Consider the following 25,116-nt stretch of genomic DNA (forward strand, 5'->3'; position numbering starts at 1 on the left):
GAGTCACATGGTGTGTTTTGTTTGGTTGGTGGATTGTTGTCACATGACTGATTCAGAAGCGGTCTCATTTGACAGCTGTTGGGTTGATGCACCGTTGTCATATTTAATCGAGCAGGGAGCTTTTGAGTTTGCTTTAATCTAGACTAAGCTTCTTAAATCAACAGAGAATCAGATAAAAAACGAAATTATGTCAGTCGTCACCATACGTGCATTTTTGTACATTTTTAATGATATTGCCCTCCGTGGGGTTTGTTTCATGTGAAAACGCAACATGATGCTGATGCTATGTTCTTGTTATATCTTCCTAATGTATGTTTCCCTTTACCTCTCTCTCAACCTGTGGCGAAGTTTGCTAACTATAGACAGCAGCGGGCGAAAAGCGAGAGTTCGGGGAAACAGAAAAAGACGGCGAAGAGGAAGGGCAAGACTGTCCAGACTAATGACGGGTCAACGGATGAGAGCCACCTAGAGGAGCTGGACACAGACCTTAATCATGGAGATATCGACAAGGGACACTTGGAGGTTTGTCCTTTTTATTTAGAAAATGCTTTCTTAAATTCATAATGTTTTCTTATTTTCTGGCTCCAAGGGGAACAAAACAAAATATTTGGGATAAAGTGAAGGCGGAAAGTTTATATTGATGCAGCAATTACAGTAAATACATAATAATATAGATATTTGAGACGAGAAAAAATGATAAAATAAAGAATACATGATCTTTCAATAAGCTGTAAACACAGTGTGTTGTTTTTGTGAACCGTATTTGTTCTCCATCCTCATGTGAAAATAAATGGGTCAGCTGGCATAACATTGCTGGAGGCAGTGTAGTCATGGTAACACAAACTGAATAATATTCATCTTTGTCTGAATCTTTAGTCATCACTGAGAGCCCATTATGCCGACAGCAGTATTCCAGACATCCATCAGTTCTGCAAAGAGACCAATGAAACTGATGGACAGGACCGCTGCTCCTCCGCTGGGTCCGATCAGATGGAGGGTGAACTCGCTGAAATGATTGTAGTTGCACAAAGTGGCAAAGAACAACTGAAGGTAAAGCTTCAGCTCATGATGAACACAACACTGTTCTCTATGTGGTTTATCAGGACTGTGGCTTTTTGCTCTCTAGATTTAAAGGGATACTTAAGCAAAAAAATAATAATACTCGACCTCTGATTGGTCCAAACATGTATAAATGTCTTTGTTCTGATGAACACACAGGAAGAAATCTGGAAGATTGTCAAATCTCACCCCCATTGACTCCCATAGTGTTTACTTTCCCTACAACGGCAGTAAATGGTGGGTGAGATCTGATATTATTCCAAATTCCTTCCTGTGTGTTCAGCAAAACAATTAAAAGTATACAGCTTTGGAACTATCCTAGGGGCAATTAAATGATGACGATTTTCATTTTTGGGTAATGTATGCCTTCGACACACATTTCGGGCCATCTATGAAATATGCACCTGAACCAGAACATGCACCCAAAAAAAGATGCTGAACTGTTCGGACAACAGGATTAATAATGGTACCTGTATAATATCAGAAAATATAGCAATAAAACTTATCTTATAATCATCCAGAAAGGAGGATTTCAGTGTTTGCACTGTTTTCATGTAATAGAACATGAAAGTTTAACATGAATGCAGAGATACGGTCAAGAATGGTTGCTTTTCTCAAAAAGAATGTTTTCAGTTTTGGATCATTGAGAATAAATAATTGAAATTGACTTTACAAACTTGAAGCATTATTGGATCACACAGCGTATGGCATTAATAAGCAAGTTATTACAACATTTTTCTTCAATAACATGTAGCCCTACATCACACAATAAAAGAAATGGCAGGTGTTTGAATGGAATCAAAAATATCATGGTCTTGAAAAAGATATTTCATCAGTTTTGCTGCCAAAGAATCTTAACTGAGATGCAAGAGGTGAATTTTTTTGTTGAATTGTTGACTTAACAATTCTTTACACAGCAGTTGCAGGCTGCGGTGGAGAAGCGGAATGAGATCATCTCACAGCTGAGTAAGAACCTGCAGGTGGCGCTACAGAGCAGAGATCAGGTGCAGCTGGAGGCGCAGGAGCTCACCGGTCAGATTCAAGCGCTACAACAACAGCTGCAGCAGGTGATCCTTGTTTTTTTACAGGATACATCAGTGTACTTTAGGTACAAGAAAAAATCTTGAAAATTGTTAATATTTTGGAAAAATGTGAGTTTCTTTCTTGACATTTTGTTTAAAATATCATGATAATGTCATGTTCTGAACCTAGTATGGTGCAAATCGTAAGGTGATTCAATAAAAAATGTTCTAGTCCCCCCATCTCCTCAAGTAAAATGTGACCTTGTGTGGCTTCTTACACAGACTAAAGAATACCTGCGTAGTAAAAGTCAAGGATCTGTGGATCTTACACAAGCTGATCATCTGCATCTACAGCTGGAGGTGTCACAACAGGTGAGACTAAGAGAGTTTTCAGACTGCACGTGACATGGTTGTGAGACGTGATGACACGCTGGAATAAAAACAATTGATCCCCATGAACCCTTTCTTACGTGAACTCATAAGTGCTTCACGTTTCTTTGTATAAAAATTCTTTTTTATTTCAAATAACAAAACTAAACTGCAATTTTAAAACATATTAACAATGGAGAAAGTCCCTTTTAATATAAACAAACTAATAATGTCTTTGCATTTCTTGGATTTTTTTGCATTTATGAAATATCAGCATGTCCACGTTTAGGTTTGTAGTGAACATGGCGGCCCCTGCTGTTCAAAAAATGTATTGCGATTCAGTTCACACCGATTTGAATCATCACACAGTGTAATCGATTTTCGGCACACGGTGAACGTTATATCCCTACTAGATTAACAAAATCTGGAAATATCTTGATAATATGCTCACGTAATACTGTAAACACAACAGTCATAACCAGTCATTTTCAAGTTAAATGACAGGCATGAAAACATTTCTCAGACATTTTCTCAACTATGTTTCTTTGTATAATGATGATACGTGTTTACTTCCCTGGGTTTCCCTCCCAATCATATCATGGTTACTTCTAAGTTCGTTGGTCATTCGCATCTATTAATTGCATCACCTGCAACCTGAAAACCCCTTAACTCATTCCCCGTCAGCCTCTTTAAAAAAAAAAAATTGCCAGCCTTCGCCAGCGTTTTTTAACATTTTCACCCAACTTTAATGGCTCACAGTAAATTTTCTGTAAAGAATATATGGACAAACAATATGTCAAATGAAAGAACAGAGTCTCAGCTTTTAAACAAAAGAAACCGTATTCTTCTATTTTCATTTGTTTGTTTTATATCACTCCTTAGATGTGGGTAGGTTTCTTCAAAAATGCCTAATTTTGATTAAACAGCTGAGATAATTAACGTTTTTTGTCAAAGATTCCGCCCAGATTCCACTCGGAACAATCATTAAAAACCGCTAAAACATATATGTTCTGGGATTCTGCACTTTTTCCCAAAGGTGTTTAAAAGCGGCACCTGCTGTAAAACAGTTCAAACACTGATTGCTGTAATAACTCGTCTTTGGCGGGAACTGTTTTTTTTTAAATCACGAGAGAACTCGTCAATGGCGGTGAAAGAGTTAACAGTGTGTTTTATAATTGATCTGTTAAGATGTATATCACCGTACGCATGTAGTTTATCACTGATGTTTCTTATGGTTTGTAGATGACGGTGGAGCAACAGGGTCTCCTGACCCAAAAGGAGGCTGAGATTACAGATTTACAGCACAAGCTTGGTGTGATGGAGAGATCTCTGTTTCAGCTTCAACACGCCTTCACACACAGAGATGTTGAAGAAACTCATGACCAACACACTAGTTGGTTCCCAGAAAACAGTTTTGACTCAAACTCTGATGCTTTGCTGAGACGGTTAAGAGTCGAGCTGGAGGAGGAGCATGCGAACACACGACGAGCACAAGAACAAGCAGATGCGTTCCAGAACCGGATACACGCCATTGAGAATGAGAAGATGGAGTTGGAAGCCAATCTGGCTGAGGTTCAGGTTCAACTCGAGATTGCTGAAATGCAAGCCCGTGAAGCCCAGCAGTATAAAACTGAGAAAGACGAAGTGAACCAGGAAATGATCAAACTGAGCCAGCTTGTCACAGAACTACAAAATCGGCTTCATGCAGAAGAGGATTCAGAACGCAACTTGTGCTCCAAATACGAAGCAGATATTTCAAATTACGATGTCAGGCTTCGGGCGCTGGAGGAGGAGAGGGAGTTAAATGTCGCTCAGCTTACCGAAAAACACGAGACTGATCTCAAGCGTCTACAAGAGGAGCATGCTGAAGAAATCGGACGCGTTCAAGAGCTTCTGGATCAGGCACGACAGCGACATGGTATTACTGTGGAAACAAACTGGAATGAAGTCTCTGAAAAGCTCTTGAGTGAAGAGCTGGCTGTCAGGAAAGATTACAGTTTTGACATTTCTGTGAGTGGTTTTCACGACGTGCTCATGGAGCGTTACCTGACCTCTGAAGAGCCTCAAGACAGCTCACTGATTGAAGGAAGTCTGCTGGAAAACTCAGAGACATACCGCTTTGAGCTTGACAGTGAGGTCATATTTCACACATCAGATCATCCTAATGATGTCACGTGCAACGGTGATGCATCAGAGCCGAGGCTGTCTGAAGACGCGCCCCAACACGGTGAGATGTCCTTCACCGATGCCCTGTGGCAGAACTCAACCTCTGCTGCGGAAGAGCTGAACGACAGCGCCGCTTCTGTAGACCTGGCTAAAGAACTCCTGATTCATCAGTGCAGAGACCTCTCTGAACAACTAGAAGAGCGCGAACGACAGCTTGAGGTCCTTCAAGAGGAGGTTAAACATTCGGCAGAGGAGGTGCAGGAGGCACGGGAGCGCTGGAGCAAAGCGTCGGAGGAGCTCGAGGAGGCCAAATGGGAGCTGGAGATGGAACGGGAGAAACGGATCCATGGTGAGGAGATCATCAGCCAGAAAGAGCATGAGGAGGACAACCTGAAGAACACGCTGAGCCACCTGCGTATCCAACAGGACAAAATCATGACGGACGAAATGGACTCTGATGACGGGAACGGGTTTCGTTTATCTGTGGAGGAGCTGCTGAAGGAGCTGAAGGAGGAGAAGCGACGGCTGATCGGACGGCTCAAACAGCAGGAGGAGTTTGTGAAGAATGAGCAGACAGCAGCCGGTGACTCTGTGAGTAATGACCTTCAAGTTCAGCCGTCGTCTCTGCAAGCTCAGATAGATGAGTTGATGTCTCAGCTGGAGCAACAGAAAGAAAAACATGAGACCACCTCAGTGCTGCTCGGTCAGAAGACCCTGCGGTTAGATCAGGCCAATGAGGAGCTTCAGCGGCTCAAAACTCAAGTAGAGGAGAAGGTTGGAACGCTGCAGGACTTCGAGAAAGACAAGAAGGATCTTGAGTCTAAATTCACGTGCCTTAAAGAGAACCTCTTGAATGTGGAGGATGAGAAAGCTGCTCTGGAGAGACGTCTCCAAACTTTGGAGAATCAAACCAAGAGCATGGAGAAGACTCTGGAATCAGAACTAAAGGACTTTGAGGTTTGAGTCTTGCTTTACTACACAACTGACAGATGGTTCGGTTCCAAAATGCTATCAATCCATTTTGAATAATTTGACTGAAAATGTGTTTTCTTTACATAGTGGCAAGATGAAAACCACGATTTTCTGTTTCACATAGCATCTTTAGGTTTTGGTTACATAAAAAAATCGTAATCTAAATTTTTACATTTTATTTAAATTCATTAATTTAATTAATTACATTTATTAAAAACTGATAATTTTTTCCCCCAAAATAAAATTAATCCATTACAATTACATTGATTCAATAGATTTATAAAAAAAATATATGAAGTTATTTTCTATATTGAAACTGTTGAAAATACACAAGAAAGTGAGTTGATCCACATATGTGACCCTGGACAACAAAAGCAGTCTTAAGGAGCACCGGAACATTTTTAGTAAAAGACAAAAATACATTTTATGGGTCAAATTGGTCGATTTTTCTATTATGCCAAAAAATCATTAGGATATTAAGTAAAGATCATGTTTCATGAAGATATTTTGTAAATTTCCTACCTTAAATATATAAAAACTTAGTGGATCACTTTTGTGAGTGGATGACCTGCTACAGCGCCTCTGATTCACAACTTCAAAGGCCATTATCTCAATATTTAGTTTTTGCTCCCTCAGATTCCGGAGTTTTAAACCGAAGGCATATCACATTTTGCATAAAATTAAAAAGTGACTTTTCAATACAATACAGATTTTGCTGTAAATATATATATATTTAATGGCGTTTATCGTGTTTTGAAACCAAACTCTTCAAATGTTGGGATAGAAAAATTTGAATGTTATTTTTAAACAAAGACAGATGTTATGTAGACTGTATGAATATGTGATTGGAGGCGTTTGGCTCATCATTATTAGTCTTCATCTGTTTCTCTTTAGCATCATCTTGAGGTTAAGGATGCTGAGCTGAAGGTCATTAAAGAAGCACGAGAGAAGGCAGAAGAGGAGTACATGGAAAAGGAGCGTGTTTTACAGGCAGACATCGCCACAGTCAATCAGAACATAGAGGAACGACAGAAACAACATGAGGAAGAGCTGAAGGGTCTGGAGGAGAAACATCGCACAGAGGTGAGAAATAAAGAACTATTGTAAGGAAACCAGTAACTTTGTATTGGCACCTACTGTATTATTTCTCCTGTATGACATAGCGCTTATTGCTCCCTAAACTCTTTGTATGTCGCTTCGGATAAAAGCTTCTGCTAAATGAGTAAATGTACATTTAAATTACACAATATTGCGCAATAAGTTCAATTTGTTTTTTCATACTTCTAGATGGAAGATTTGAATTCCCGCTCTCAAAGGGAACTCTCTGAGCTGCGTGCTCACCTCGAGGAAGAGCAGAAGAAACAGATCAGCGTGATCAAACAGGTTCAACGAGTCGTCCTTCAAAGCAGCTCTTTTTATCTGGAGGTCTTAACACCAGCTGCATTTATGTCTGTTTGTCTGCTGTATCAGGTGCATGAGAGAGAACGTGAGCGGGAGTTGAGCGAGCTGACAGATCAACAGCGTGAGGAAATGGAGAAACTCCGAGATGAACTCTTCAGAGAGCTGCGGGAGGAGCTGGAGGCCGCACATCAGGCCGAGCTGCTCCAAACACAAGTATGTACTCATTCTCATCCTTCTCATCACTCATGAGGGTGGAAAGATGTCAACTTTGATGACATTTCAATAAAATGAAGTAACTGTTGTTGTTTCTCATGTGTATTCAGAGTCAGCACAACCTGGAGCTTGAAGCGTCACGTCTGAGTTTGATGAACATGCATGCGGCTCAGCTGGAACACGTTCAGGATAACATGCGGAAGGAGAAGGAGGCGGCTCTCAGCGAGCTGCAGACCATGCTGCGGGAGAAATGGGCTCAAGAGAGCGCCATGCTGCAGACACGACAGCAGTTTGAGCTGGAGAGACTCCGTGAACAGAGTCGAGAGCTGGAGGAACGAACCCAACGACTGCATCAGCAAGACATCGGTGAGGACGTTTATTAAAGACAGACACGCTATTAGATTACTTATTTTTGTTTGCTTCATCTAGACTTTTTTTAGGAGCGTTTGTATGTAATGTTTGTCACTGTATAGATGATCTGAATCAAGAGTGGGAGAGCAGACTTCAGGAAGAGAGGAACATGGTTGAACAGTTACAGGCCAGTAAACTGCAGGTAAACATTCTCTTGAACCCCAAAACAATAAAATTTGTTCCCTAGTTTACTCCAACTCCACTTTTCTTTTCTTGTGTCTGAAGGATCAGTTGTCAGATGCTGACAAGGTCAGAACAGATTTGAGTGATGCTCTTGAGAAACTGAAGGAGATGCAGAGAAAACTAGAAGAACTCCAGTCTAACAGAGAAGACGACGTCAAGAGTTTAGAGAAGGAACTCGATCAAGCCCTGACTGACAGAGATGCTGCTGCTCGTGAGTGTCAACGTTTATGCTACATGTAGTTTTTGTGTTCCATAAATTAAACCCCCAACCATTACTCTGACAATTAATTGAAATGAAGTAACTGTAATATAACCAAACATATCAATGTCTGTTAAGGTGCGGTGGAGGAGCTGGTCGCGTGTCACAAAGTGGCGTTACAAGAGCAACAGGAGCGTGCCGGAGCGCTAGAACAAAAAGAGAAAGATCTGAAACAAGAGGTACTTCACACATCACACACAGCTGAAATGCAAATATTTAACTGAGTTTGCTCTGAATGGAATTGTGTTCACAAGGTTGAGCGTCTTCAGTCAGAGAGAGATGACTTAAAGTACTGCTCAGAGCAGGAGATCACAAACCTCTGGTCACAGCTGGACTGCATGAGAACAAACAGACAAGAGCTGGGAGGTGAGTCACGTCCGTCCCCCATGAGAAGTGTTCTGACGGTTCTCTGTATTGACCCGTGACTGTCTCTGTACAGAACTGAAGGAGCAGTTGCTGGAGCGTTCGGCGCGGGTTGATGACATCGAGCGGCTGAAGCAGGAGTTCGCTCGGCAGCGGCAGGAGATTAAAGAACTGAATGAGACTGAGCTGGAGAACCTCCGCACCTACTTTGAGCAGAGACTCGGAGCGGTTGAAGAGAGTCATCGAGAGGAGATCACACTCCTGCAGCGCCGGCTCATAGAGGAAGCCCTGGAGGATTCTGTGCTCAAGACTGCTGATGCAAGGTTTGGAATAAGCACACATATCCTTTTATTCTATTAAGAATAGCACAACTGAAGTAATGAAAGATATTACAGTCTTCAAAGTCCGTACAGACCACCGTGCCTGAGGAGAACTGGCTCTCCCGGTTGAGTCTGGTCTCTCATGATTTTTTATCCTCTTATACACATACATACATGTAAGGTGGAGTTTTGGAGCCATGTCACTGTGAGACTGCTTAATCAACAAACAATTTACATTTTACACCTTACATGCGCGATGACATACCTTAACTTTAACAAACATTTTCTTTCTCTTGAATTTTGCTGATTGCTCTGGTATATTGTAATTTTGGGTTTCCAGTCCTGATAACAATATTTAAAATAATAGTATGTCTAAATTTTAAAAGTTCTATATCTAACATAGCATTTATTTCATCAGTACATTGCATCAGTGATGTATAAAGTACATATATCTTGCCAGAAAATGACTTTGTAAGTACTTTTAGTATTTAAAGGAAAGTTGAAGCAAACGTGTTTATATTTGTAGCATAAAGGTAAAAAAATGAGCTTGTATAGAAATGTACAACTTTAAAAAAGCTCTGTCTCAAGCTCAGTGCTTTATCTTGAACAACATGTTGCCAAATTGCTAAACTATCAAAATAAAAGTTCAGAAACCAAATCTTTACTTTATTACTTGAAACTGAAAACTTTGCTGTTTATCTTTAAAAGAAGCAGCACATTGAAACCTTGTGTTGAAATGAACTGTGGAGAGCACCTTTTTGCACTTGCACGTTGAGCTTTAACCAACGACTGGATCAGCATTGTCATGGTAACCGGATTGCCGACTCGTCTATTTCAGTTTCTATGCTTTAAATTTGTAGTAATGAACATGTTTAGGGGAAATCTATCAGAGTAAAAGTAGACATTTTGTTAAGGAAATGTAGTGGAGTAAAAGTCTACAGAAATATAAGGACTCAAGTAAAGTAGAGATAAGTACTGTTCTTAAGTAGGTTTACTCGGTTACATTACAACACTGCTTTGCATAGAACTGAATAATATCATGTGTCTTAATACCGTATACTGTCTTTAATTCCTTGCTATTATAATTTTACTACTATATATTTTGTTATGTATGTAGAGCTGCTTTACAACAATGAAAATGCTAAAAAGCGCTATATAAATAAAATTGAAGAGTAAACTGATTATGAAGGTACAGTTAGAAAAGAATAACACGTGTTGTGTTTTGTAGTCTTCTCTCTGATGAGAACGGTGAAGAGAGCACTGATGCGATGGCAGAAATCACACGGCAGCTGGAGAAACACAAGGTAACAATCAAGCTCTGCTCTGTTTTGTGTTTATATTTCATTTGAATTGCACAAGAGACATCGAAATGACTCCAAAAAAGGACATGGTGTCACATGATGGAACCCTTCAAATCTTTTTGTGACGCGAGTACTGTATGTGTATGTTTTTGTGACGTTCAGGAGGAGCTGGATTCTCTGCGTCTTCAGTTAGAGGACAGACATCAGCAGGAGCGACAGCAGCTCAGGTCCAGTATGACTCTGGCGTATAAAGAAGACTTACTGCAGGCTCGCACCGAGCTCACAGATCGATACTACAAAGACATCGACCAGCTCAACACTAAACATGCTCATGACCTGGAACAGCTCCGCGCTAAACTCTCAGACAACCATATCAAAGGTGAAGATGTCATATTGCCAATCAATTGCTCTGAAGCACACATCCTACATATTTCCTGATATGCAGTTTAGTTTTACAACCCATTCAGTACGGTGTCTAACTTTGTTGTGTCCTTATTAAGCACTTCTGTTTTAAGCCAAAGACATTAAACTTTCTTGTTGATAATGTCTGACAGAAATTTAACAGTGTCATACTATTTCTTAACTTTGTCAAGTTGCTAGACACAGCCACTTCCGTTTGCCAGCGGTCACTGTTGCTCATCTCACTAAGCTACCATTGAAATCTTTGGGATCATGTCACTGGCAGTGTGAACAGGGCGTTAAACGCCACATTTTGTCTTTCCCTCTCACACATCAGAAATAACGAAGATACGGCTGCAGTCAGCTCAGGAGGTGGCGAGACAGGTGGAGGCTGAGGTGAAGGAGAGGACCCAGCAGCTTCAGGACACACTGACCGGTCTGGAGAACCAGCTGTCCCAGCTCTCTCTGAAGCACTCTGAGGATGTGGAGAGAGCGACCGAACGACACCGACAGATGCAGACGACAGTGAGTGTGCACATAACAGCAGGCCTTTATGCTCCGTACCTCCCTCCACCAAACCCCTTTATCCCGAGAGCAGTCACGTTGGTTGTTTTATAATCAAACACCCTTCGGCTGTATGTTTGATCCAGGGTTGTTTTTTTCTTTCTCTTCACAGCATCAGAAAGACCTCGAGGAGGCGCAGAGGACTGAGAGGAGTCTTGTGACGGAGGAGATGAACTCTCAGAAAGAGAAGCTTCAGAGAGCAGCCATGGAGGAGAGAGCAGAGCTGGAGAAGAAGCTGGAAGATGTGCAGAAGCTCCTGGATGATGAAAGAGAGAGACTTCACACGCTGCAGAAGAGTCTGGAGTGTGAGGAAAATCCTCAGCTTACGGCCCTGAAACAGAAACTTCAGGCACAGCACGACAGAGAGATGAACACTGCGAAGACGGCCATGGCGGCCGAGGTGAAAGAGTTGAACGCTCTGCTTCAGGATCAGATGGAGAGGAAGCTACACGACGCCCTCTGCAGGTCAGTCATCTTTCACTTCTGTTTTTTTTAAAGCCTTCCATAATGCAGAGCCATTTAAAAGAAGGGAAGTTGTAAAGCTTTTGGTCCCAAATGTTTTTTTTGTTTTTTTTTGAGAAGTGCAGTTTTGTTTTTTCGTTTGCAATGAGAGTGAATAGTGAAAAGTTTGCTGTGACTACATGGGCGAGCAAAAAATATGTTTATAATCTATATGTCTTGACTTTAGACACGAAGAAGAACAGAAGCAGTTGGAAGAGAGGTTAACTCATGAGAGAGATGCTCTGCTGGATCAACAGAAAGAACAGCTCGATGTTGAGTTACAGTCACTGAAGGTTCTTTTGGAGGAGCGTGCTGCTCTATTACAGCGTCTTAAAGAGGAGTGTCAAGAACTGAAAACACAGCACCAGGAGGAACTCCAGTCCCTGAGGACCAATCACAAAACAGCCCTGGAGACCCTGGAGATGGAGCTCGTGAAAAAACACAAGGCGGAGCTCGACAAACTGGACGCTGTGTTTCAAGAGACCAATCTAGCACAGCTCGAAGCGCAGGAGGCGGAGCTTCAGGCCCGGCACAAACAAGAGAGGGAGGAGCTGGAGGAGAGACTGTTGGCAAACATGGATACTCTAGAGAGCACGTACCTGGAAGAGATCCAGACCGTACGGGACGAGAAGGAAAGAGGACTACGTGAACTTCAGGCCGTGCTGGAACAACGCTTTACCGGAGAGATTGAGAAGGTGAGGAGGGAGGAGCAAAGCATCAGGGAGGAGCTCCGAGGTGAGCTAGCAAAGGTCCATATGGACAAGTTCACCGCCATGGCGATGGAGCTACGTCAAGCTCATCAGGTGAGCGCTGCGATGGATGAAAGGGTTTGGGTTTTGTTTCCATTTGTGCATTTCAAACAAGCAGATTTGTGTTGATGTGCAGGAGGAGATGTCTGACGCGCTCTCGTCTCTGAGGACCACTCTAGAGAACGAGCATCACACGGCTCTTGATGCTCTTCAGCAGCAGGTGGTTGCTCTTGAGAAACAGCATAGTGCCGCCCTGCTGGAGATCACTGATATCACCACTGCAGAAAAACTGCAGCTGAAGCAGAAGATGGATGAGCTGAGTGTTCAGCATCAGCAACAGCTGCAGGTCACTCAAACGCACGGTTTTTACATTCTGATGGGTTGGTGTGGGTCTTAACACCTCCTCTCTTCTCACCCTCATGTTCTTCAGGAGTTAAGGGGACTGACCGCCAGAGAGCTGGAAGCTCTGCGTAGGGAATTGGAGGAAGAGGCGTCAAGGCAACGGCTTCACTCCCTGGAGGAGGCGGAGCTTCTTAAGTGTCAGTCTGAAGCGCAGCTACAACAGAAAGTAGCAGAGTTAACGGTGAGGGGTTGTGGTTTAAAACGGCCTATCTGGACCACTACTGCATGTTATAAAACTCCTTGAATTTTAGTGAGCATGAGTTTGCGTCATGGAAATATCAACAATGGCTAAATCCTGTTCCAGTGCTAAAGGAGGGAACATCTGGTGCGGGGGGACTTAAGGTCAAACGTGTACTAATCCCTTCCCTGTACCCTACACTGATCCCTCCATTTATTCACATTAAACCAGTCATCTTCATTCTCTGCCTCCCATGATTTTAATCTTGAGCTCATAGAGAGAGAAGTATCCCTCAGCACAGGGTGTTTGTGACGTTACATTTGGAGCGGTTTGTTGTTTGGCCTCTTTCCCGTTGGAGAATTAGAGAAGGCCTGTCAGTACTAATCCTACAGATGGACTGAAATGTAGAGACACGTGAGAGATGGCTGTGGATTTGACGTGAGCGCATGAGATATGCTTTATGGGAGTGAGTTGGATTGTTTTTGTGGATGCATCTCTGTGTTTTTCTGATGATGTGTGTTTGTGTTTTAGGAGGGGGCTGACAGGGAGAAGACCGTTGCTCTTGAGGAGCTGGACAAAACATTGAGACGACAGCACGAACAAACTGAACTCGCCTACAGAGAGAAGATGAGCCAACTCACAGAACAACTACAACTACTGGACACTGTTGTGTCACAGGTACAACACACACACACGTCTGGTTTATAATCTCTGTGGGGACAGTCCATAGGTGTAATGATTCTTATATTGTACAGAAATATTTTCCCCCTATACCTAAAGATCATAGAAAACGTTTAGCATTTTTCGTTTTTTGAATAATATCATTTTGTATCATTTTGTTTTGCCCATGATGACACGAGTCCCCATGTGTTGGTGTGTATTCAGGTTAAGGTCCCTACCTAGATGTAAAAAACTGACCCTCCGTAGACGTCATGACTGTACAAACGGTATATTCTGTCCCCTAAACTTGACCATCACAAAACTTTAGGCTTTTTATTATAAAAAAAATCACCTTTAGTATATTTAAGGCATTTGGTTTTACAGGAACACAGGAGTTGTCCCTGCAAACCATGTTTACGTTGTAATACGGATTTCATTAGTAGTACACATGCATGTAGGGCTGTCATGATGATGAAATTTGGCTCACGATTAATTTTCTAATAAATAATTGTGATTTTGGCGATAAATTGTCTGTTTAAAGGCTTTGAGAATTATAACGAATATTTACAATTAATTTTATTCCGTTGATAAAATATAGATACATTAAGAAATGTAAAAATACTGTAAATAAATAGTAACATTCCCTATAGAGTGACATTAACAGAAAAAAACTGAGATATGAGGATAATGTCGTCTTGCTGTGAAGATGCAGCCAATCTGGTATCACTTTAATAAAACTCATAAACACAAAAAGTACAAAGCGGATACATCTTAAATGGTGAAGAAATGTAACCGTGAGTGAAGATCAAGGATGGTGGATGTAAAATGTTGCAGATCACCCTTGTTTTAAGGATCATTACGGATTTCTGAAATAATTGCGATGATGATTATTTCATAATTGTGACCGTCATACATCCACACTCACTCAAGGACAGTGTTTTAAAGTCATTTAAACTGTTTTGAATAATGCAAAGACTGTTATGACACATGGATCTTTGTCACACATACACCACTCACTCTGCTTACATGTGTACTGGTTTAGTCTTTCTGATACACAACCGTATTGTATACATCAGTAGTGATGGGTGGGAGACTGTGCCAGCGGGCTGAGTTTAGCTCTGTTTGTCATGGTTACATGATTTCATGTCGTTTTTTGTCTTGTGATAACGCACAACACACTCTTCCAGCAGTTTTATTAAAGTGAACGTTACATTCACATTCACTGCTGTTTTCCCTCTCTTGTCTTTGTCTCTTATACAGGACAAATAATGTTTCACAAAACAGCTTTTGTTGTATTTTCAATGCATGAGTGCTTCCTAAAATGTTAGCGATGGGTTGACACCTCTCTGACAAACGCTGATGCACTTCCTGTCCACATGATGACTGGTTTCTCGTCTGTGGCTTGTCTCCTCAGTTGCGTGCGGAGGTCAGCGGCCTGCAGGTGGAACTGGAGGGCAAACGGGCGGAGATGGACACGCTGGAGACGCTTCTGCAGCGCAGAGGCCGCGAGAACCAGGAGGGAGATAATCTACTGGCCATGCTTAGAGCAGATCTCAACACCGCCACGCAGCAGAGGTCAGCTGTTCATGTTTCATAAAGTCAGTGATATAGAGTGAGGATGAGGTCATCAGCTAAACTTTGCTGTGATGTTTTCATCAGACAAGACGCGCAGACAGCACGTGACAAACTACAGAAGATTCTTGTCGAGATGCTTCGAGTTACCTGCGCAACAGAGGAGCACGTCAACCGTAAGTTAGGGACGTGTGGATCAGGCGCTCGCTCGGGAGAGGAAACACCCACCGCTAGGACCACCAAAACTAGCTGCAAATCACATGAACCCGGTGCGTTTGTTACATTACTCCTGGTTCTTTCAGGTTTGGTTGCTGCTTGTTGTTGTTGTGATATCTGTTGAACCATTTACAGAATGACTTGAGGTTGTGTTCTCTACACTCTTTAAAAAGTCTGTTGTTAGATTTGTTTTTATTCCCTCTGTGCGTCTGTCAGAAGTGTCTGGTGTGGAGGGAGAGGCTGACTGCAGTGTGTGGTCTTCAGCGGTGGATGAAGGTCTGGAGTTATCTCAGAGGCTCTGTGAGAGCGTGTTCTCCGGTCCGGACGGAGAGATGGATGCAGATGGAGAGGAGCTGATGATGGGGGCGTGTACACGAGTGCGTGCCGCAGTGGATCAACTCCTGGAGCTGCTCTCTGAGTCCTCGCAGCAGGTCTGAACGCTGCTGTTTTCTTATGTTTGTAAAAGAGCTTGTGCGATGGGGTGCTCTGTATGACCCCCTCGTTTCCTTTTTTTTTTTCTGTGTAGTTGGAGCAGATGTTTGGTCTTCAGGCGGCGCTGGGCGAGCGTTTCAGAGACGGCGGTGAGATCAAAGCATCTCTACTCCTGCAGAACACTCAGCTCCTCGAGCAGCTGGATCACGAGGCCAGTGTCAAGAGTCAACTCCAGCTCGAGCTACACAAGGCCGAGGGTCAGCTCACCTTCAGATCTTCATCTGTAAATATACTCCTCTGTCCTCTTGCTTTTCTCGTTTGCTGACGTGTGTGTTTCTGCAGGTCTGACGGAAGGTTATGTAGCAGAGAAGGCGACTCTGGAGGAGGCTCTACAGCAGAAGGAGACGCAGGAGCAGCGTCTGGCGGAGGAGCTGGAGGTCACACGAGGTCAGCTGCAGGAGCTCAGTGAGAATCACACACTCCTCCGGCGTCAGATAGAAGCCCTCACGGCTGGCCTCGGTGACACTGAGAAGGGTGAGAGAGAGGAAAGATGTTATTTACACGTCATGTGATGTCAGTTCTGTTGTTTGCCAGAGCGGTGATTGTCTGTGACAGATTGTATTCTTGTGATGGAGGCTTTCCTTTGATCCTGCAAATTCTCTCTGCTCTGTAGGCTTCCTCGGTGTCGAGGGAGAGACAGGTTTGTGCATCGGAGACTGAAAAACAGTTTGGACACTAACAGCATTTAGTTTTTTTATGGTCTGGCCAATCATGTGATGCGTTTGTTTGCAGTGCAACATGGTTAGACGGTCCTAAATCATAAGGCTTAATTCAGATTCTTTCTTTGCTAGTTTTCTCTCCATCCGGTTTGCGTGCTTTGTTTTTGTGCATCCAAGATGAACAAATGCTCCGCTGTGCATGTTTGCGTTTTAATTTGCGAGCTTGTCATCATGGCTGTCACACGCGTGGTTCATGGGTGGTGTTCTTCTGTGGTGCAGCTCTGCTGGCGGAGGCAGAGCGTCTGGGGCAGGAGCGTGTGGAGGTGCAGCGTCAGGCGGAGAAAGACTGCGGTGGGATGGCGTCACGGCTCAGGATGCTGGAGCAGGCGCTGGAGGAACAGCACAGTCGCGCTAATCAGCTGGAGGAACAACATCGCTTACAGACAGAAGACCTTCAGCAGCACATCCACGCTCTGGAGAAACAGCTGAAACATCACCGACAGTTCATAGATGTGAGTGCTTTTCGCCGTCCTCTTCCTTTACTGTTTACAATAAACAGTTTGAACACTTCATTTATCTTCAAATTCATTGGTCTGGTTTCTAGGAAAATTGGTCTGGTTGAGGAAAAAAGTTGGGAGTTATTTGGTACCTTTGATAAAAGCATCTGCCAAATGCATAAATGTTGATAAATAAAGTTCATGTTTGATAGATTTGCGGCTGACCTACCAGCACTGAAAGATGTACTGAAGTACTGCCAATGTGCATATCACAAGGGTTTGCAAGATTGAAATGAACTTTTTTGTTTAAATTGCAATTAAACGATTTGTTATGGCAAAAATGTAAACTTGATAGTTTTTTCTATATTTATCAATAACAAGATTTATTTTGATAATTTTTTATAATTATTTTTATAATTCATTAAAAAGTATTTTAATCTATGTTAAATCATCTTTTAAATACTGTTTATTAAAAAAACAGTGTAACATTACTTAACTTTAAACCAGTTAAAATGAAATAAAAGTCATTGAGAGTCAATGACCTAATTATACATGAACTTTTCCAACAAAGAGGATATTAGGCCATAAACAACATTTGTAGTGACTGTTGTTGCGTTTATTTCTGCTGTCTGTTGGACTGTAAAATTAATCCATATCGAATCAAAATGCCAATAGCTTATCATAGTTATCGGAATAAATTCTATCGCGATTTGATACGATATTGTTTATCGGCCCAGCCCTAATTATAGCATTATTTTTAGCATCATGTGTTGCAATATAGTCCTTAAATGATCAAGGATTTCACTGTGTGTTATTTGGTTCAGGAACAAGCGGTAGAACGGGAACATGAGAGAGATGAATTCCAGCAGGAGATCAAGAATCTAGAGGCTCAGTTGAGACAGACGTCTAGAGGAAATGCTGGAGGAGACGGCCGGGGTGGACGGGTACGAGTCAATGTCTGAAACACGTGTGACTGAATCAATCTGAATGGCTTTGAGAGATCTGTGAATGACATTTGGCTTTATTTTCTAACTGAATGTTCTAGATTGAGGACTTGGTTCTTCAGGTATGTTCCTCGGTCCTGTAGAAGCTTGTGCATGGCTTATGAATCATCCCTGATTTCATGTTCTCTGTAGAGATAGAAGAATCTCCTCATCACGTCTTATTTCCTGAACAAATGCATATATTCTCTTTCCCCTGTGTGTCTTTTGTTTAATGTCTTGGTTAACTTGGAAAATGTCTTGCTTTAAAGAATGATCACTGATAAACTAAGCTGCTTTAGGATGTCTTGTGTATAGTTAGGTTGGTCGTCTCGTAGCGCATTAAACGTCTCAATCCTTTGTTGCATTACACAGCTTTGATCACAGTGCCGCCACATTTTCGCTCATGCATGTTCATCGCTCGCTCACGCTTGCATCCCTTCGATCTGTTGTCATCAGTGATGATATCTGGTTGTGTTTGAGCAGGTGGAGAGTCTTCAGGCTCTGATCAAAGATAAGATTGAAGACTACAGCGTTCTTCTAGCAGCCAAAGAGCAGTGTCAGCTCGATGTGGAGGAGCGAAACGAGGAGATCGAGAAACTAGCGTCTCGTATCCGTGAGCTGGAGCAGGCGCTGTTGAGCAGTGCTGAGGCCGGCCGGACCGTCACGCAGCTCGAACAAGACCTCCAGAGAGCACACAAGAACATTCAGGAGCTCACACAGGTACACACGGACAAACACGCCGTACGATTCTGTCTCCACACACACACACTTTTCTAAAGCTCTGGTGTTTTGTTACAGGATAAAGAAGCGCTGCAGCAGCAGCAGTATGCCAATAAACTCCAGATCTCAGCCCTGCAGTCCAAACTAGACGAGAATAGACATCGTTTCCCTGACTCGACCCCTGACCCCAACCTCAGAGAACAGCTGGAAGCAACTCAACAACAACTGCACACCAAAGAGCAACAGGTGTGTTTATTAAGAATGTGAAAACTTGTTGTTCATTATGAATCAGAGTTTGGAGATTGATATTTTGAGCTTATTACGCAATCAATATGTAGTGTTTCCATGGAAACAAGTAAAACAATGGTGGCTCATCCATCACTTGGAATTTCATTCTTGCATATCTTGTCTACTATTCAGTAGACCAATGAGACTGCAAGTTATTTTTTTGCTTTGTCTAGTTGCATCATGTCATTGTGTTACATGTTTGATGTGAGGTTTTGTGTGATTTAGCTGGAGTTGCTGTCGGAGCGTGTGACAGAGCTGGAGAAAGATCTAGACGTGAAAGATGAAGAGATCCGACTGTTCACACTACAACTGGAGCTCAGGAGCCGAGAGAGCAGAGCTACAGAAGAGCAACTCCATGCTAAGATCACACAACTACAGGTACATCTGACACACACACACAACTCTATGGGAGGAGTTTAACACTGATGTAAACCAATCGCTTTCGCTGTCATTGATGTCACTCATTGATCGAGTGGAGCACAATTCTAGGTTGAGCTGTTTGTTGTGTTTTGTAGGAGACTGTTGAAGCTCTGACCAGACGTCTGGAGGAGCGCAGCGATGACTATGACCTTCAGCTGCCATCTGCTCTTCTGGAGGAGAAGAATCAAGAGATCGATCATTTAAACCAGCACATCCTCCAGTTACAGCAGGAGCTCCACTTGACCGCCGATAACAAGGTGACATCATCATTTGGATATTCAGGAAGTGATGGAATGACATTTCTCGGAGTATGTTTATTCCAGTATGCTCATGCTCAGTTCAGACTACACAATACTTTTGACTCCTAAAATCTTTTACATGCTGATGACATTGAGAATGCATCACCAGCAGCAGAAATATCATTGTCTCTCGTTACGCCATGTTTTGCTCCTTTGGGTCAGCATCACAGAAGTGACCGAACCCGGTTCTGTCCGACGTCATGAAGCATCAGTTGTTGTCTATGATGCATTATAAGAACACAAGAATTGCGTGTATGAATCGCCCTACGTCAAAGGCTCATATTGTGTAGTCTTTACAGAGACATCGTGTGGTGATTCAACAATCAATGACATCATTTATTAGATGATCTTATCCTACAGTTTTATAGAATTACTTCTGGTTTTCTAACTATCAGACTCTAGAGGAAAAGCAGGCCGAGATGGAAGAGCTGCGATCTCTGGTGGAAAGTCTTCGCTGTGATCTGGAACGTTTGCGACAGGCCAAGGAAGAGGAGGCGGAGCAACTCCACGAGGTCATCACCAAGCTTCAAGAGGAGTTAAGCCAGCTCGACCCCCACCACCACGAGGTCAGTGACCCCAACACCGACAGCCCCGAGTCCTCGGACTTCCCCTGGTCCCCTCGTCCTCACCAGCAGCGAGCGCCGGAGGAGAGCCTGCGTCAGGAGCTCAACACCCACACCCTGCAGACATCTCGCGCTCGCTCGCAGCAGTTACAGATGGAGCTGGAGCGCTCCGCCGGAGAGAGAGAAGCTCTTCAGAAACTGCTGCTCGCTCAGGAGGAACAGTACGGGAGTCAGGTGGAGACGCTCGGGCGCAGTCTCACAGAGGAGAGGGTGAAGGTGGCTGCGTTAGAACGTGAGGTGGGAGACCTGAAAGAGAAGCTGGAGGAGAGCCGGGCAGACGTTGAGAAGTTGAGCAACACTGTGAGAGAGCTGGAGGAGAGAGAGCAGCAGCAGCGCCCCAGTCTGAGAGAATCGGAGCTCCGGTTGAGAAGGGCGGAGGAGAAACTAGATGAGGACGTGCAGAGAGAGAGAGCAGAGAAGGAGAGGATGGAACGTCAGGTCTCGATGTTACAGGACAATGACGAGAAGCTTCAGAATGAACTGGCTGCTGCACGCTTCAGACTGGAAGAACTTGAGGAGCAAATCAAAACTGCCAGAGATGATGTCATCGCTTTGGAGGAAGAGACGCAAGAAGTGTGCATGGAAAGAGAGGCTCTGAGAGAACGTGAAGTGCATCTGCAGGAGGAACTGGAGCGTATGAAACGGGAAGTGATGTCAAAGACAGACTACATAAAACAACTGCATGAGCAGCAGGAGGAGACCGCAGCAGAACAAGAAGAAGCTCAAAAGGAAGTGCTGGTGAGATTCATAAACGTTTTTAAAGCTCAGGAATGTGCACGGTTTGTGTGTTTTGGAGTTTCTCTGAACTGATCGATACCACATACTTGTAATTCATGTTGTGTAGACGTAGGGCGTTCACTTCATTCTTGCCTGATCATGTGATGTAAACAGTCAGTTATGCAGTCACATGGTTTCCAGCCTGTTTATTATGTCACAGATGCATCACGTGTGTAACGCTTGAAATAAAACAGGAAAAAAAAAGGGGAAGGAGAACAGACAGATTTAGTCTCACATGAGAAGTAAACGTGCACAGAGTCGTCTTTTACATCTCATTTTAAACAGTTTACTTTAGTTCAGTGTGATTTTTTTTTTTATAGAGAATGCAAAGCCTGATTGTTTCCAGATTCTTGTAAAAGTTAAACGTTTGTCTTGGATTGTTTGGTTCATGTTTGCCAGCTCAGGAACAGTTGACGGTCGGAGTCACTTATGTGCTGCATGTGTGAGTCAGAAATAACTGGACTGTACAGCAGCTGAGATGATTCTGTGTGTGTGCAGACATGTGCTGAAGAGACTCTTGCCAAGGCCGAGGCCGCTCTGCGTGAGCGAGAACAACAGCTGATCCACCTGAGGGCGGAGCATGATGCTCTGAGGGCGGAGCTAGCTGCGGTTAAGGAGGGGCTTAGCAACAGCACAGAGAGGGCGGAGAAGCTACTGGAGGAGGGACAGGTAAGTGGTCTTTCTTTTCAGCTTAACCTTAAAATATTTTGAAAGCACAAAAATCAAATCTGTATATCGTTTCTCACCATCAGACGAAAGATCGTGCGCTGGCTGACCTGGAGGTCCACAACCAGCATCTGAAGGTGGAGCTGCGGAGTCTTCAGGACGATCTGGCCGTGCAGGAGGAAGAGTTGGTGTATCAGCAGAGAGAGCTGGAGCAGCTACAACAGCGCTACAGTTTACAAGATCACCGTCCCAAACACGAGCAGCGCTTCATCGATGTCCTGTCCCACGACCCGTCGCTCTCCGCCTCCCTCACTTCTCCAGAGCTGCTGAGGAGGCTGGAACGCAGTGAAGAGCATCCCACTCATCTGCACGCGTCTCACCTGTCAGAGCTCAGCGCGCTGCACGACGCCACCCAGGAGCTCCACGCCAAACCATCACCGATGGACAGAGAGAGACCTCACGCCAGACAAACATTTATACAAGCTGAAGAGACGGATCAACCCAGCACACTCTCTCCATCACCCTGCTCGCTCACCGTGTCTGAACATCTGTCTGTCCTCGACTCACTGGAGGCAGAGAAGGTCAACATACACTCACATTCATATCACAGATGTACCCCAGAAAAATATGTGTCTTTCTCAAGTTATTGTAGTGGTTTTACATGTTTTGACATCAGTTTTTGTGTTTGATAGTCAAATGTTTTCTGTGCTACTTCATAGCTTGATGATTTGGAGAATTTGGACAGCGCTCCCTCTCAGTCTGCAGTGGGCTCCACGTCTCCTGTGTCTGTGGCGGAGTGGGTCAGCGACGGATACGGCAGCAGTGAGTCGTGTGTTTGTGAGAGACCACATGCAGAAGTTAAACGATATATGAGCTGGGACGATATATCGTGATTCGCACCAATTATACCGGTCTAGTGCGATTCTGTGTTTTATGCACAGCTCTTGTGTGAACTATGGCTCTTTGATCAGAAGGAAGTAGTGCTCGATTGAGTCGTTTATAACGTGCATTTGAAAAAGCATCACTCGCAAACATCATCATTGTAAATGTACTTCAAACCTTTATCTCTGTTCTTCATTATCATGAAAATATCTTCGAGTATGACCATTGGCATTTTGTGTGACTATTGCTGCGTCTGAAATCATCTACTTCCATAATATATATTAGGTGAAAATGAGTATTAGTAGCATGTAAGAAACTGTAGGCTAGAGAAACCCGGTCTACTACTTCTGCCGAGATTGTGTGGATCAAATGGACACTTTTCTATCCCATGATGCCACGGGAGCTGAGCAACGATAAAATTTCAAAACTTAAGGCGGACGTCCGTTTTTTTTTTATTTGCTGATAACGTATGTCTGCGTGCACTGGGTGTGAAGTCTGATGCAAAATACGTCTGCTGAATATGTACACAGAACCACTCTCACCCAACGGCTCTCATCCAAACGATCGGCCACAATGTTTTCATTGGTTGAACGTTTTTTGGTCCTATGCCTTTCACAGATAATATATATTTATAAAAAATGTTGACCTCTATACTTCTTGATTGCTTTCAGGATGTGAAGAGATTTACAACCACTATGACAAAAATAGTTTCTGAACAACGTGATGCATTCTGTCTTTAACGTCCGATTTCTGCACACGATCGCCCTCTGGTGTTTGGATGTGACGCCATTTAACCGCAATATACTGAGCATAAGAATTGCAGGATTTATCGTCCCAGCCCCATTAAAGGAGGTGTGTGTTTGTATGCAGACGTGAGCTCAGAGCTGGAGGCCATGCTGAAGCAGGAGTTGGAGCATACCGAGCGTTTGGATGCTCATTTTGTGGAGTATCTGCGCTGCAGAGGGATGTCACCTGCAGAAAACACTGACAGCGCTGCAGGCAGCATGCACGAGAGCAACGAGCGACTCGCACCTGAGCTGCAGGTAAATACTGAGGTTCACAGTCCACGCGAACTAGATGTGACTGACGTTATATCACTTCACACGTGTCTGTCATGTAGGGCATGTTAAAGCGTGTCTACCAGGAGAGCTGCAGAATCCTGTCATTGTCACATCGCCCCACCCCATCAGGCCAGTCCCGCCCTGATTCTGAACCTGCCCCGCCCCTCTCCTGGCAGAGGGAGAGACGAGCCTTACAGGAGACCATCCTGTCACTCAGAGAGCTGCTGTGCCGGATGGCTGACCGGGAACCCAAGGTAAGTCATGTCTGTCCTTTGACTCTAGCACCGCCCACTTGATAGACGTGTAAAGCAATAACTTGAATGTTTTTTTTCTTGGTGTTCATACATGTAGGCTGACGGAGGGGAAGAGGACTGGAAGCGTGAGCTGTTACAAGCGGTCCGTAGCGTCTTTGACAGCGAGCGGGAGTGGCTTCATTCGCAGCTTCAGGCCGTCATGGCAACCAGTACTCAGATAGACCACACCCCCCTGCTGGACCAGTTACAGAAAGTCTTTCACCAACAGGTACCCTGATGTGTTTCAATGCTCAAACTTGTTCTGTATAATCTCTCTTAAGATTCTTTAAATCTTTGACTTTTGTTCTCTCTCAGGAGGAGCAGCAGAGGAGGTCTTTGGAGCAGCTCTTCAACGCTGACCGCCACGGTCTGTTGGCCGAGGTGCGCAGCCTGCATGAGCAGCTGCACGAGAGCACGCAGCAGAGTCAAGAGCAGCTGCAACAGCTGCAGGATTCACTGCACACGGCAAAAGAACTGGAAACGCAAAAGCAACAGGAGTTGCATAGAGACCGTGAGTTCTCTGTCTGTCTGTCTGTCTGTCTGTCTGTGTGTGTGCATGCACGTGTCTGTGTGTGTCTGCTGGTTGTAACTCACCGATTGTTTAGTTGAAGAGCTGGAGTCACAGCTGAAGCAGGGACAGATGCTGTCACATGACCTGCGATCGTCACTGGAAGCTGAGAAGAGTCGAGCGGTGGAGCAGCAGAGGCAGCTGGTGTCGGAGCTGAAGGTGATGTCAGAGATGAAGACTGAGCTAGAGGAGACCAGGCAGCAGCTCCAGTCAGCATCTGTAAATCAAGAGGAATTAAAGAGCCAGATGAACAAACTCAGGTAATGCAATCACGTGCCATTGTCAATGAGTAAATCACATTGAGAAGTTTGTTTTATTTCTGAGTAAACATGTTTGTGTGTTCAGGGTGAAACTGGAAAGTGTGGAGGCTGAACGTCAGCTCTGTGTGACGGCTGTAGAGAAAGAGCAGATCAGAACTCACCAACTACTGGAGGAACTTCAGCAACAGAGACTCGACAACCAACAGACAACTGAACAAAACCGACACACACATGAGGTGATTGATTGGTGATTTCTTCATCAGTTTTTTTCTCCATACCCTGAAAGAGGTTTAGAAACGCTGAGTTATGCACATGGTTTTAAATTCTGGTGACTGAGACATCGGAGCA

The 25,116-nt window shown here is 43.8% G+C and overlaps 1 protein-coding gene across 5 annotated transcripts in view; it reads left to right on the forward strand.

The window, feature by feature from the left end:
* The window catches only part of pcnt (pericentrin), a 36,617-nt gene that overhangs the window by 1,656 nt on the left and 9,845 nt on the right, over positions 1-25,116 (forward strand). Inside the window, exons 2-46 of one of the 5 annotated variants that reach the window (XM_056750348.1) lie at positions 349-522; positions 877-1,050; positions 1,977-2,126; positions 2,364-2,453; positions 3,693-5,573; positions 6,483-6,671; positions 6,876-6,971; positions 7,059-7,202; positions 7,313-7,568; positions 7,676-7,755; positions 7,839-8,007; positions 8,134-8,234; positions 8,310-8,421; positions 8,495-8,741; positions 9,967-10,042; positions 10,202-10,418; positions 10,776-10,963; positions 11,115-11,467; positions 11,691-12,306; positions 12,389-12,598; positions 12,683-12,835; positions 13,364-13,510; positions 14,907-15,067; positions 15,152-15,333; positions 15,497-15,711; positions 15,807-15,969; positions 16,055-16,246; positions 16,386-16,412; positions 16,711-16,943; positions 17,753-17,872; positions 17,974-17,994; positions 18,395-18,631; positions 18,710-18,877; positions 19,145-19,297; positions 19,435-19,596; positions 20,034-20,999; positions 21,537-21,707; positions 21,791-22,285; positions 22,424-22,526; positions 23,457-23,629; positions 23,707-23,901; positions 23,999-24,169; positions 24,256-24,451; positions 24,546-24,768; positions 24,854-25,004. In XM_056750348.1, coding sequence (XP_056606326.1) covers positions 349-522; positions 877-1,050; positions 1,977-2,126; positions 2,364-2,453; positions 3,693-5,573; positions 6,483-6,671; positions 6,876-6,971; positions 7,059-7,202; positions 7,313-7,568; positions 7,676-7,755; positions 7,839-8,007; positions 8,134-8,234; positions 8,310-8,421; positions 8,495-8,741; positions 9,967-10,042; positions 10,202-10,418; positions 10,776-10,963; positions 11,115-11,467; positions 11,691-12,306; positions 12,389-12,598; positions 12,683-12,835; positions 13,364-13,510; positions 14,907-15,067; positions 15,152-15,333; positions 15,497-15,711; positions 15,807-15,969; positions 16,055-16,246; positions 16,386-16,412; positions 16,711-16,943; positions 17,753-17,872; positions 17,974-17,994; positions 18,395-18,631; positions 18,710-18,877; positions 19,145-19,297; positions 19,435-19,596; positions 20,034-20,999; positions 21,537-21,707; positions 21,791-22,285; positions 22,424-22,526; positions 23,457-23,629; positions 23,707-23,901; positions 23,999-24,169; positions 24,256-24,451; positions 24,546-24,768; positions 24,854-25,004 — 10,701 coding nt within the window. The remainder of the gene's footprint in view (positions 1-348; positions 523-876; positions 1,051-1,976; positions 2,127-2,363; positions 2,454-3,692; positions 5,574-6,482; positions 6,672-6,875; positions 6,972-7,058; positions 7,203-7,312; positions 7,569-7,675; positions 7,756-7,838; positions 8,008-8,133; positions 8,235-8,309; positions 8,422-8,494; positions 8,742-9,966; positions 10,043-10,201; positions 10,419-10,775; positions 10,964-11,114; positions 11,468-11,690; positions 12,307-12,388; positions 12,599-12,682; positions 12,836-13,363; positions 13,511-14,906; positions 15,068-15,151; positions 15,334-15,496; positions 15,712-15,806; positions 15,970-16,054; positions 16,247-16,385; positions 16,413-16,710; positions 16,944-17,752; positions 17,873-17,973; positions 17,995-18,394; positions 18,632-18,709; positions 18,878-19,144; positions 19,298-19,434; positions 19,597-20,033; positions 21,000-21,536; positions 21,708-21,790; positions 22,286-22,423; positions 22,527-23,456; positions 23,630-23,706; positions 23,902-23,998; positions 24,170-24,255; positions 24,452-24,545; positions 24,769-24,853; positions 25,005-25,116) is intronic. The other 4 variants (XM_056750349.1, XM_056750350.1, XM_056750351.1 and 1 more) reach the window with 4 other exon arrangements.

Source organism: Triplophysa dalaica, chromosome 6, assembly GCF_015846415.1.
Source record: "Triplophysa dalaica isolate WHDGS20190420 chromosome 6, ASM1584641v1, whole genome shotgun sequence".
Classification (NCBI taxonomy): domain Eukaryota; kingdom Metazoa; phylum Chordata; class Actinopteri; order Cypriniformes; family Nemacheilidae; genus Triplophysa; species Triplophysa dalaica.